Raw genomic sequence first — 14,197 nt, 5'->3', positions numbered from 1 at the left:
CCTTATGGCTTCTCTAAGCTTATTCAGTGTCTCCATGTACTGCCTGCTAGTCATGGTGTGGTCATGTTCCATAAAAAACGTCTCCATGACTTTCTGTGCTGGTCCGGAATTTCGCCACGGCAAATCCGCCTGCGGCCGCTAATCATAAGCTTGGCCAGCCATGTGGACAATCTTGTCCACACAGGATGGTGAATCCATCACGGCAAAGCTGGCAGAAGCCAGCGCTGCAGTGGGGATTGCCCGGCCATAGCATGTCCATTCTTTTTTTTTTTTCTGTTGCAGCCACGCTCTCATCTATGGGAGCACCCGCTGCAACGGAAAAGCGTGTGGCCAAGCCGCTCACAAACCCGTGTCTAAGTGCCGCGGGCTTTGAAGCGGCGCTTTCCCGGCGGTAATCTCGTGTTTTTTCACTGCGGCCAAACCGCAAGATTTCCGCCAGAAAGCCACCATGTGGGAACCCAGCCTTAGGCTTTGAGGATGAGGTGTGACTCTATTCCTTGGATCGATTCTTCATTCCTGGATAATAAAGATGTGCCCATGTTTTATTGGGTCACCAGATCAGAAGAAAATGTGTCCATATTGACTCCAGAATCTTCCAGCAGATCAGAGCAGATTTTTACTCTTCTTTCCTCTAAATTGAATGTCCACTGCCTAGGTACCCACTATGCACACACTTTCTGATACCCTAAAGGCCCATTTAGACTGGACGAATGTCGGGCAAACGATGCCCAGCACTCATCCCCGCACATACTCACTGTCATGCTGCTGCACGGGAGCTAGTATCGCTGGCTTACAGCAGGGCAGCTGGAAGTGATTTCTCTCCTCACGCTCCCCCGCCCCTCTCCATTGACTAAATATAGCGGCCGTTCAGTGCTGAACGACTGCAATTAACACTGGACGATGAGCTGATCGCTGATCATTCAGTGTAAATTGCAGCTGTTCCGTATTGAGTGGTCGATATGTTAAGTCAATGGAGAGGGGCGGGGGAGCGTGAGGAGAGAAATCTCCTGAAGCCTCCCCGCTGGCCGCTCTGTGAGCGAGCCAGCAATACTAGTTCCTATGCAGCAGCACAGGAGCAAGTGTATGCGGGGATGAGTGTCGGGCATCGTTTGCCTGACAGTCGTCCCGTCTAAATGGGCCTTTGGTCTTGACCATCTTCTGTACCTCATTATGACCAAAATCCAATTATGCATCAAGCTGGCAGATTGTGACTCGTCTCTACACACAAATAATTTCATCCACTCACTGACGATTCATGGCAGTGGACACATTTCATGGGCTCCTGCTGCGTGGTTTATCTTTAATGCTGGTTTTGCATTTTTTTTCTTTAACTGTATTTTTATTGGAATTATTTTACATATACAATATGCATGAGAATTGCGCAAGAAAAATTGTCATGCCGATACAATAAGTGATCTCAGCAATAGACCAGAAGACTCTGGGGGGCCCTTCCAACTCTACCATTCTATGATAAGCCAGGTGTAAGTAAGCAAGAAAACATAATAATAAAACATGAACCAGAAGAATACGAGGAAGACCTTACACAAGAAATAAAGACAAGACCTCCTAGATCACGGAGTATCCAGTAGGTATCCAATTGCTCCCAGACAGTGGAGAACAGGTCATGTTTATTCCGATTAAGAGGAGTATATAGTCTAAAAAAAAATCAGAAATGGATGGCGGAGATGAATGTTTCCAGCAGCTTGTAATCAGACGCAGAAATAGGAATAGGAATATCGAGCCTAAACATTTGATGGTTGACCTGACGAAACTCACAAAATGGGATGGTCACAGAAAATATGTAACGCATATCCTACTGAACTCCCGCACCTCCAGCAAGTGGATGGAACTGCTGGGCCAAGTCTATGAAGAAGCTCAGATGAGTGATACCCGAGGAAGAGCAACTTATATTCATTCTCTATATTAGTCAGGTATAAAGAGGGTTTAGTAGCTCGTTTCCAAATAATGCCATCAGTTAAAACGTCCCGTAGATATTCTTCCCACTTTGTCCTATGAGTGTATATGGGACTTTAGGGGAGGACTAATTAGTATCTTATATAAGGAAGAAATGGGACCTCTTGTAGAAACCGCAGATCCACACAAGCTTTCAGAAGATGTATAGTGAGAAACCTGAATGCCACCAAACGCAGAGGTTGCAAATTGCTGGATTTGGACATAGTGATAGTAACTATACCACGGCAATTGATGTTTAGTTTGCAAATCTGGAAACAAGAGCAAAGCCCTAGTGACCGTATTAACAAGATCAGCAACACAAACAAGGGCCTTTGGCTCCAACAAAGTAGAAGTGAGGCTATCTAGGGGGCCTGGGAGAAATAAAAATGGCATCAGTAGAGAATTGGGGAACGTGAAGTTAAACTGCCTTATACAAATCTTCCAGACATCTCATAGAAGATCCATAGGTCCCAGCTGTTCACCAGATGGGGAGTCATAGGGGTTTTTTCATAAAAGGGAATTGGGGTCTACAGCAGCCAGCCACAGTTTTACTATTTCCATCATTTGTGGCACGCTAGGAAGTATAACCAGGCCGGGACTCTGAAGTTGGGAGACCCATTAATAATATAGGATGTTAGGAACTAGTAGGCCTCCATTTTCCTTACTAGATAGCAGGAGCAATTTGGCTACTGTGTGCCCAACCGGATAGACCTCATGATTGGTCTCCCCTTCTTTTAAACCTTTTCATCCATCTGAACATTTTGCTCTTGTCAGTGGTGTCCTCTCCACCAATATTCTGTAGATGTTGGACGCCTGCATCCTTCCTTCATTAAGAACTCAATGACGGCACATTGTTTCTCCTTGGAATCCGTTATTTACCAGCAGTGAAGAAGGGTTTCTATGATATACTACAGAGAAAGACCTGCAACATGCAGTCCGAATGAACTATATCATTTAATAAAATAAGTTTTGACCACTTCTGCATTACTTTCAGTTTGACCCTCATGTAATATCGCTTAGTCGGTGGTATAGGCGCTGTTGTTGGTGTTCTCTTTCATTTAGACCAGTGTGGTGATTCTGAAGTTCTGTGTCATGTATGTAATAGGATATAGTAATACAGGATTTACTATACTAGTCCGGCATTAGTATATCGGGGACAGTATTGTATAATGTGCATTCCTTTATAATGGCGGTATATACGTTTTTTGTTTTATTAAGGTCTATGAAGGTCTTATTTACATGGACTTCAGCAGATCCATCATGGAGGAGCAGGGTTATGGTGAGTGTGATATGTATGTAAGCCAGGATTATCTTATTGTCTTTTGCCTTGATTTGCCTCTCCTGTCACATTTATGTATTACCCAGCTGCTGTCATTATACGAGGGCCTCCTTTAAAAATGGGTTTAGTGCTATACTCTGTGCTGGCTTCCTTTTTATGCCCCGCTCCCACTTCTATAGATTTCTCTAGATCAGACACACTTTGCAGGCGCAGTTCCCACTGCCCAGACCCGCTATTTCTCATTTCGAGTAATTACTCGATCGAGCACCGCGATTTTCGAGTACTTCAGTACTCAGGTGAAAAGATTCGGGGGGCGGGGGAAGGCGTGGCGGCGCGGGGAACAGGGGGGAGCCCTCTCTCCCTCTCCCCCCCACTCCCCGCTGTAATCCCCCCACTCACCCACGGCGCCCCCCCGAATCTTTTCGCTCGAGTACGGAAGTACTCGAAAATCGCGGTACTCGGGCGAAAAAGGGGCATGGCCGAGTAGGCTCGCTCATCTCTACTCATTACCCTGTTATAGGTATCCTTTGTTCCCAGGGCCCCCAGGACCTCATTTCGGCACTGTACTCCCACCTTATCTCACTACGAGCCTCTCATGATATACCCTCTGCCTTATTAAAATGAAGGGCACCGATACTGACTCTAAGAGACAATATGTTCCAAGAGCTTTTAGGATCTCCTCTATATGTATCCCCAGCAGCCAATAATAAAATGATCCAGCTGTATATAGTGTATCAGTGTTATCTCACTCCAGCAAGATTGTATAAAACGGGCAGAGTACAGTCTACAAACTGCATTAGGTGTTCCTGCGAATATTCCGATTTTTGGCACATGATGTGGGAGTGTTCCGTTATTGAAAGTTTCTGGGGGGAGGTCACAGGTTTCCTCTCTGAACTTGTGGGCGTCCCTGTTCCACCGAGCCCAGAGATTTGTCTATTTGGAATATTAGATAAAGAAAGCTGGCAACACCATATAAAATTTTTCTTCGGGAATCATTGTTCCTTGGTAGAAAAACGATTGCACTGCGGTGGATGGATCGTAAGAACCCCTCACTCTCAATGTGGAGGAAGCTGGTAAATTCGGTGGTGCCATGTAATTATATAGTCTACAAGGGACGTAAGTGTCCTGAGAAGTTTGATTAAACTGTGGGGTCTGTGGTGTGAATCCCCCTCATGTTATATTCACCACAATTAATGTCTTCATCTATTCTGGAGCTCGGACGTGCCCCCTAGTGGATACACCTTCTGGAGCGGGACCTGTGTTCTCTAAGATTTGGCCAACTTATCTGATCAGACTTGACAGCATTAATTTGTTATTTTTGATGTATCAGTGACTGAACCTCCCTACAATCTAACTATACAGTGATGTGTATTATATATGTGCTGCACCTGTCTATGACTGTATGTTCCTTATGGTACCTAATTTTCAATAAAACAAGTTCGAAAGAAAAACAAAATATATATATATATGTATGTATGTATGTGTGTGTGTGTGTGTGTATGTGTGTGTGTGTATATATATATATATATATATATATATATATATATATATATATATATTGCACTGATAGGCAGTCTGTCTGTATTCTGCTTGTGCAGAAATCAGCAAGTTAACATCATATCCACACTAGAACAGTTCAGTGAATATATACTGCACGAGAACCAAGCACATAACATAAATACGGCACCAGAACCAAGCTCATAATATAAATGCAGCACCAGAACCAAGCTCATAACATAAATGCAGCACAAGAACCAAGCTCATAACATAAATGCAGCACAAGAACCAAGCTCATAACATAAATGCAGCACCAGAACCAAGCTCATAGCATAAATGCAGCACCAGAACCAAGCTCATGGCATAAATGCAGCACCAGAACCAAGCTCATGGCATAAATGCAGCACCAGAACCAAGCTCATGGCCTAAATGCAGCACCAGAACCAAGCTCATGGCCTAAATGCAGCACCAGAACCAAGCTCATGGCCTAAATGCAGCACCAGAACCAAGCTCATGGCCTAAATGCAGCACCAGAACCAAGCTCATGGCATAAATGCAGCACCAGAACCAAGCTCATGGCATAAATGCAGCACCAGAACCAAGCTCATGGCATAAATGCAGCACCAGAACCAAGCTCATAGCATAAATGCAGCACCAGAACCAAGCTCATAGCATAAATGCAGCACCAGAACCAAGCTCATAGCATAAATGCAGCACCAGAACCAAGCTCATAACATAAATGCAGCACCAGAACCAAGCTCGTAGCATAAATGCAGCACCAGAACCAAGCTCGTAGCATAAATGCAGCACCAGAACCAAGCTCGTAGCATAAATGCAGCACCAGAACCAAGCTCGTAGCATAAATGCAGCACTAGAACCAAGCTCATAACATAAATACAGCATCAGAACCAAGTCAACAATAGACGTACAGGAAAGAAACCAAGCTCCTACCATAAATACAGTAGAAGAACTAAGTAATTATGTTACAGGAACGCTGATGGGCAGACAGCAGCTGCTCAGAACATCAGCGAGAAAGAGACAGATCCAGGAGGACGATATTGCTGCACGGAAGAAGAAAATCATCTGGCTGGGCAGACCTACCGCATGCACCCCTACAAGCTGGTGGCTGCCGACCTCTGCTACCGCATGGGTCACACATAGATAGTCGGCCATGGTTATACTTTGCATATTGACTGTGGTCATTGGTACCATCTAGCATCACATGACATGCTGCCATTGTTGCTACATTGTCTCCTACGACTTCTGCAGTGAAGTCTCCTCTTGCTGTTTCCATCGATCAGTTCCTAAACTACAGGTGTGGATGTTCCCTTCTTTCACAGGAAACTACATTCACATGGACATGAGCTGTGCGCCACCATTCTGGCTCGCGTATCTGCGGGATCCAAGTGACTCCGGTTTAATCCATAATAATGTCCGACAACGATGGCTGAATGGTGAGAAGATCAATTGTTCTCTGGTTGGCGTATCTAATCTTATGTGTGATACCGTCTGGCTGCATCTAGATCAGTGACTTCAGTCCTCACGACCCCCAACAGGTGATGGCTTGAGGATCTTCTTTAGAGAGAACCCCTGTGGCAATGTCTGAGGCACCGATAATAACTATATCATCTGTGTAATACTGAGGAGATCCTGAAAACATGACCTGTTGGGGGTCCCGAGGACTGGAGTTGGGGAGCTCTAATCTACTGTATGTTCTCTCTCTCTCCTGTAGGTGATCCTGAGGTTATTGAGGCCATGACCATATTTGCTGAACTGACAGATAAAGCAAAGTGAGAGGTTTTACCCCCAGCTGTCCCCGGTGTAGTTTAATGGCCCTTTTACATACAACGACACATGCATGATTCTAGTTTTCCCGCGCGAACGATTGTGTGATGTCATCACCAGTTCGTGCGGCCCGTTTAGTCAGGCAGATCATCGTTGAGAATCGTTCGCCTTTCGTTCCGTGTTCCACATTCCTATGTATACACAGCGGGGAGCGTTTAACTGCAACCAGAAGTGAACGAACCAACGATGATTTTTATGCCGGCTGAAACTGAATGACGAATGGAAAGTAAATGATTCTCATTCGTCGTTGGCTCGGGTTTAAACTGGAACTATTCACTTTGGGTTGTTTTAACGGGTTTTTTTTACGATAAAATGTTTCGTCTAAACGCACCTTAATCTGTTGAGATACGGCGTTTGTTTGCATTACTGATGGGTGAAATGTGTCCTTTTTCAGGACAGCCATAGAGGAGAAAAACTGGAATGAGCTGGCAGAATTGATGAACAGGAATCTATCACTGAGGAGGTAACTGAGAAGCCAGCAGTAAATTCGCATTGGCGTTTTTAAAAAAATTTTTGTGTGTCCTGAAAAATCAGGCCGATTTTTTTTTTTTTCTGTTTGTTTTGTTTTGTTTTTTTATTTAAAAAATTCATTCAACTTTTTACGTTTCTGTGAATTTGTTTATTTTTTTCATGATTTTCATCCAATGTTTACATGCTTAGGGCTATTTCATACAAGCATAGGCGATTTTTGGTCCGGCATGTCACGGCCACAGCGCAGCCGAAAATTGCGTGAACGAAAGGCAGACGTGACCAAGTCACGGCTGCATCTCCCATATGTGTACCCATTCAGAATTCCCTGCTTGGGCTCCTATACGCCGAATCCGGGATACCGTCGGGCGAGGGGAGACAGTTTAGCTCTGCTAAACTACCGCCCCCTCTCTGCCCCTTACCGGCTGCCAGTAATGGGGGGGGGGGGGGGGGGACAGGGCAGGAGCCTAGCAACTAGCTTCCGCCCCCTCCCATTGCAAACAGCCGGCAAGGACCGGAGAGGAGAAGGGAAGAGGGTGGGAGTTTAGCAGAGCCACTGCTAAACTCCCCCCACCTCCCTTCTCTGGCAGCTCCCATTGGAGTCTATGGGAGCCGCCACCATATTCTGGCCAACAGATGGCTCCTGAACTATCTTTTCTGGTCAGCGTAAAAACACCCAACTGGAATGCGCACCGTATGAACCAATGCATCAGATGGGCAGCGTATATTGCGCTCTTGTGAATAAAGCCTTAACCCTTTTCAATCCACTGTCTGACATCTGAAGACATTCTGATTGAAGGCTGTACAGCTCTGATGTCGGAAGACGTCTGGCAGGGTATTCTTACTGTATATTACTGGCCGCTCTGTTGTCGGGGGCCTCTCCAGCATGTCCCATACTGCAGTACTGCAGATGGCGCCACTGTATAATGGCAGAAAGAGAAAGCCCCCTAGGAAACCCTGAATCCAAAATTGGATTGCAAAGGGTTAAAAAGAAAAAAAGCATGATGAGACAAATGATGTAATTGAAGGTTCTGTACACCTTTTTTTTATAGATGCCATGGTTGCATGCGTTGAAAACGGATCACGATCGCATCAAACTAGTGCAACTTTTTTTTTCTCTTTAATCCCACCCATATGCTTGAATGTGTGATTGATTGATTTATTTATTTTTTTTATTTTATTTATTTTATTTATTTTTTTAATCGGAAATCGCAACAAAATAGGTCATGTTATTTTTCTATTTTCTTGCTCTGTTCTTCTAATTAAATGACAACAGAAAAATGTGTGTGAATATACGCTTATTGGACAGAAAATCGCCTGTGTAAATACACCTTAAGGGAGGATTCATACTGCCGTAGGCGCAACTACGCTCAGCAGTACGGAGTGTAGCTGTCCCTGAACGAGGGAGACTTTTTCTCCATTGCTGGCAATTTAAACTCTGTGCCAGACCGCAGGAGTTTGAAAACATAGGCCTGAAATCAGCGACTCCCCCTTTTTTTTTCCCCCTGCACCATGTATTCACAATGTGCGGGGAATAGAGGGCAGGTCCTATATTTTTCCGATCTTACAAATCACAGCCGGGAAAAGAGGTGGTGAAGACGAAACCACTGAAATCCCATGGAGACCTATTGTTTCGTTTGGTCCCGGTATACAGCTGTGATTATCACGGCCGCGTATCGGGAGAAAACCACGCTCGTCTGAATCCGCCCTCAGGCCTGTGTCACACAAATGTGCACAATACACAGTGAACAGAACCCATTGATTTCAATGGGTCCGTTCATATAAGCGTATTTCGCAGCATGTTGTATTTTCCTGTGTATTTGCGCAGGAAAAGAATCCATGGAACGAATGACACTAATTGCCCATTTCAATGAATGGGAGCATGGTTGCATGTGCAAAAAATACAGTAAAGGCGCACATACTCGTACAAATACGTAACGCCCATTGTGCAAATGTGGCCTTAGGCTATATGTACACGGACTGAGAAAAAAGATTCCCTGGTGCAAATCAGATCAAACCGCACACGGACAACAATGGGACATGCTGCAATTTTTTTTTTCTTTAAACTCGGAATTTCCATATGAGTAAAAGAGATCCCATGTGCATCCGCCCATTCAATGTGGCGCTATTTCTGTCCGGAATATTCCTTTTTGACAATAGACGGAAAATCAGTTCATGTGTTATCAGAGCAATCATTGCTAGAATCGGAAAATCGTCCATTATTACTTGATCATTACCTTGTCTTGCAGATCAATCTTCACTGATGCATGCCTTGGTTCGGGAAACCTAAAGATGATAGAAATCGCTCAACAGGTAACATCCTAGAGAAACTGCAATGACTCGAATTCCTGCTGGATCCAGCTTTAGGACTTTGTCGCCACCATGTGGCTAATAGTGATCATTACAACCGTTAATTCTGCAATGCATCTTTCGCAGCACGGATGCGCAGTGAAGTTACCAGGAAGTGGCGGTGCAGTGATCGGTTTGTGCTTTGACCCCCAAAAGCTGGTATGTCTTGTTTTATATGTCGGAATAGTATTCTATTATTATGCAGTCCTTTTGCTCTAAACTGAACTTTTTTCTCTGCCTTAAGATTGAACTGAAGAAATCCTATCAGGAGGCCGGTTTTGTGTTTTGCTCAATAGTCCCTTATTGCCCAGAAAACAGGGGAACAACCGATGAGGCTCCAGTCAGTAAAGGTTAAATCACGGTACCCGGGTTTTATTTTTCTACACTACGAGAATACAACAATCTAATTCTTGTATGAAAAGCAGGAAATGGCAGATGGTAGAACACGTTACGTTGTACGGTACTTTTATAAAATAAAGACAATAGTCAATGATGCTATTAAGGCTGCATGCAGTCGAAATGATCTCTGGTTTATAGCAGTCCTTGGGTGACCGCCAGTATGGTCGTTCTAAAAGCTCCCACCAAACTCGCCATCCAACTTTTCTACAGTTATGTGACGCATTTACACAAGTCAGGGAAGATTTGCTGCATAGCTAGGCAGATTTGGAGCTTTATAACAGCCCTTGTGGTGATGCTGCCTCTTCAAGAGATGTAGCTCAGTGATGAGCACTGTTGCTTTGTGGAGCTGGGGTACAAGGGTTAAATCTGACCAAGAACAACATCTGTATGGAATTAGAAAACTGCATGCAGGTATTGTCCTTGATCAGATTTGAACCTAGGACTCCAGCATTGCAAAGCAGCAGTGCTAACCCGACGTTCAATTCGGGACTCTGTGCAGCCGGTCCGATCGTGGAACATCCATATCCTCAAACCGTGTTGGATCTGTGATGAGGCACGTTGTCTTGTTGGAAGTATGGCCGACCATTCCAGAGTATTACCACATTGTCAGCAGCACATTATTGTCTAGGATGTCAGGTACACCTCCATGTTCATGATTCTTGTCACTACGACCAACGACCCGAGACCATGCCACGTAACACATCCCCGGAACCTGTTCTTATCTGTTGGCACAACACTTTCAGGCAGAAGACGTTCCCCATCCTCCTCCACACCCAGGTACCCCCATCTGATGTGAAGATGGAATAGCGTGATTTGTTATCCCATTGAACGTTCTTCCATTGCTTAACTCTCCAATGAAGACACTCCTTGCAACACCATAGACAGGATGATGCATTGCGCTCCATGATGGATGATGGCTGGTCTTATATATCCATCACAAACTATGGCTGACCCCTCCAAGAGTCGGCATCATATATAGCGTGGTTCAGGACAGGTGACGTGCTAATAAGACACAATCCATTCTACTGATAGAGGAGTCTGAATACTTTTGGTAGGACAATGTACTATTCTTCATGCTCTCAATGACAAATCCAGTCTCCTTAAGATCTTGTCTTAAACACTTTGGTATCATAGTGCACAACACGATACACATGTTCTCCGCCTTTGTGATCTTTCCATTTCTGGAACCATGTGCCCCTCAGACTTCAGCTGAATTTGCTACAGTCTGCTCCTCATGTCAAGACTCCAGACCTGCAGTACACAATCCAATCCCTTGTGCTTGGCATTTCCGGTTCTGCTATTGAAATGAAAGGATTGGCAGTGTGTATGTGTAACCTCCGCTTCCTTCACACTGGGACCTTTGATCATGTTCTCTGGATCAGACCCCCACAATCATAAAGTTATCCCCCATCCTGTGGATAGGAGTAACTTTATATCTTGCTAAAATCCCTTTAATGTGTGAATGCATCCTAAATTGCTCCTCCTATTACAGTGCGTCCCACACTCTGCCATTTCCATTAGCCACCTTCATATGAATGAACAGCTAGCGCTTCCAGTCAAAATTACTTCACTGTGGTTGCAGCAGTGATACAGAAGTGACCAAAAGTGGGACTAACGGAACCCTCCCTGTTGTCTAAATCGGTGGGGGTCCCAGTGATTGGATCCCCACTGATCAGCTAGGAATTCCCTGTTCCATGTAGGAGATAACTTCTTCTAACTTGAATAACCCTTTTAAAGAGCAAAATCTGTTTTCTCTATGTGCAGTGTATAGAAGACATCGTTACAGCAGCCTCCTTCACCCAGCTCAGTGACAACTGAAAATAGGTGTACAAGATGCAGTGGGGAAAATAGTGATAAATTCAAGATGCAAGTCATATAATGGCCACAAATGGTGTTATTCCTCATGTGCACACACATATAACCGCTTAGCGCAAGCACATAACGTGGCACTAAATAGTGCAGCATGCTGCTTTATGTTGTCTAATAGAATACTGAAGGATATGCTGAAAGTCAGATGGGGTCTGTCTGGTGGTGTTCATCCGGCACTTCCAGTTTGTAAGTTGTTCAGCTCCTACTGTAGGATGGAGCCAAGCAGAATGCTACAGCGCTAGTGTGAGCCCAGCCCTATTCTGTAAAGTCATCTTGAAAGTATGGGTATGCTTTTTAACCCTTTTCAATCCACTGTCTGACCTCTGAAGACATTAAGATTTAGGGTGGCAGTACGATGTTAGAAGACATCCGTCAGGGTTCTCTTACTGTATACTGCCAGCCTCTTTGCTGTCGGAGCCTATCCAACGTGTCACCTCATGCAGTACTGGCTTTAGCCAGCAGATAGCACCGTTGTATAACGGCAGAAAAAGAGTAAGCCCCCTAGGAAAACCAGGATACAAAGTGGATTGGAAAGGGTTAAAGGGATTTTCCAAGCATCCTAAGGATAGGTCAACAATAGTGCACAGCAGAAGCAGTTATCTCTGACCCCTGTGTAGTGGCCTGTGTTCATATGCCTGCAATTGCTAGCACCGTCCACTACACAGGGGTCGATGCTAACTATTTCTGCTCTGTACCCCTGTGTGTTGTGCACTGACAGTAGGCGCCCAATCAGCTGATCGATCGGTTAACCCCAGCCGATCAATATTGATAACCTATCCTGAGGATAGATCATCAATCGTATTTGCCCAGAAAAGCCCTTTAAGTAACATGACTGAGATGCTGGAGGTCACAGTACATAATCCCATGTGATGTCCCTCCTAATCCCTCTCCATTCTGTGTTACCATAAGGACTGCAGCCCGGAGACTCGTTGTCACATTTATTTCAGGAGACCGAAGCATGAATGACACAATACAGAACCGGCACATAGACTGAAAAAGGGAAGATTTTAATGTCTTTTCCTTTCAGTGGTTGCGGATCGTTCACATCCCCCCTCCCCGTTAATGCTACAATGATCCTCCAAGCAGATTAGCAGCCGGCAAAGCGTAAAAAGTGCAACATTAAAAACAGCGCTCTCCGGTCGCATTCATAATGATCGCGTCCACAAGGTCGTCCCTGGATCGTCTCCCGGCTGAGATATTTATCACTGCTCTTCTCAAAGAAGTCTTCCAGTCGGCTGCAGTGGTCTTCAGTGGAAGTGTCCGTACTTGGTTCTCAGAGACCTCTGCAGTGATAATCTGTCCTCATATTCACCACACAGACCTCACTGGGGGGAAAACGCCGATACAATAAAACATCATAAAATAGAAACCTCTCTTTCCCTACTGACCAGCCTCAAACAATGTAACATTGAGGTGGTTTGAAAGATTCAACCTTCAGCCAACATTAACCTGTTGCGCCTTCATGCAACGTTTACAAAGAAAATCGACTGTTTTTTAAACAGAGAAGTGAAATCTACATAGAATTAGAAACGTTGTAGAGAATTTGCTTGATCTTGAGAAACATCTCCTCTTATACTCCATTCACACCCAGAGCTGCATTCATGATTTTGCTGACTGCCACTTTGATGTTGTCATTAAATTTACAAATAAGAAAACTTTTTCTTGCAGTGAGGTGAAGTTACATGTAACGGCCTAAGATCAAAAATCACAGCATGCCCTATTTTTAGCCGTTTTGATTATTTTCTATGGAAGCCCCCGCCCCCCCCCAAAAAAAAAGTGTGCTCGCACGTAAATGCGAGTCCAATACACTTTTTTTTTTCCATTGTAACTATTGAAATCACTTGCGATTTTTTTTTTTTCACTTGTGTGAAACGGCTAGTAAATCTGATGCATATCGCACATTTTGCATGCAAAATATATTGCACAAGCTGAAAATTGTGTATAAGGCCTCATGTCCACGGGGAAAATCAGGCCCGCCGCGGATTCTTCATGGAGAATCCGTAGCGGGTCCCTCCCGCCCCGCAGACATGAGGCCAAAAAATCAGAATAAACTCACCTGCTCCGGATGATGTGGATCTTCCTTCCTTCGCGGACGGATCTTCTTTCTTCGGCCCGACGGATATGCTCGGCCCTCTGGCAGCGTGCCGCGCGCATACGCTGGGCACATCTGCCGAGCCAAAAAAAAGAAGATCCGGCTGCGAAGAAGGGAAGAACCGCATCGTCCGGAGCAGGTGAGTTTAATTCTGGTACGGGTCTCCCGCGGATCCGGACGGCTTCCATAGGCTTCAATAGAAGCCCGCGGGAGACCCGAACGAAAATGGAGCATGTCCATTTTTTCCCCCGCATGCGGATCTGGGAGAAATGACATCCGCAGGTATCTCACTACCTGTGAGTGTCCAATGCATCCCTATGGATCCCGCATGTGGGAAAAATGCGGATTTTAAATTAGAATTATGCCATGGACATGAGGACTAAAACTGCAGGTGTGCGAGTCATGCCGATATCGCAATCGCCTGTGGCGATACAGTTTAGGCTACA

At 44.9% G+C, this 14,197-nt stretch overlaps 1 protein-coding gene across 2 annotated transcripts in view; it reads left to right on the top strand.

Annotated features, from left to right (window-relative positions):
• LOC136632075 (uncharacterized) overlaps positions 1–9,889 on the top strand; it is a 142,189-nt gene extending 132,300 nt beyond the window's left edge. For both annotated transcript variants that reach the window (XM_066606683.1, XM_066606684.1), the window contains 7 exons: positions 3,172–3,232; positions 6,070–6,183; positions 6,462–6,519; positions 6,969–7,037; positions 9,292–9,355; positions 9,479–9,550; positions 9,636–9,889. In XM_066606683.1, the coding sequence (XP_066462780.1) occupies positions 3,172–3,232; positions 6,070–6,183; positions 6,462–6,519; positions 6,969–7,037; positions 9,292–9,355; positions 9,479–9,550; positions 9,636–9,746 (549 nt within the window). In that variant the 3' untranslated portion in view covers positions 9,747–9,889. The remainder of the gene's footprint in view (positions 1–3,171; positions 3,233–6,069; positions 6,184–6,461; positions 6,520–6,968; positions 7,038–9,291; positions 9,356–9,478; positions 9,551–9,635) is intronic.
• Positions 9,890–14,197: the final 4,308 nt, after the last annotated feature.

Source organism: Eleutherodactylus coqui, chromosome 6 (genome assembly GCF_035609145.1).
Source record: "Eleutherodactylus coqui strain aEleCoq1 chromosome 6, aEleCoq1.hap1, whole genome shotgun sequence".
NCBI lineage: Eukaryota > Metazoa > Chordata > Amphibia > Anura > Eleutherodactylidae > Eleutherodactylus > Eleutherodactylus coqui.
Note: the sequence above shows the minus strand (reverse complement) of the source record. Positions and strands in the feature narration are given on the sequence as shown.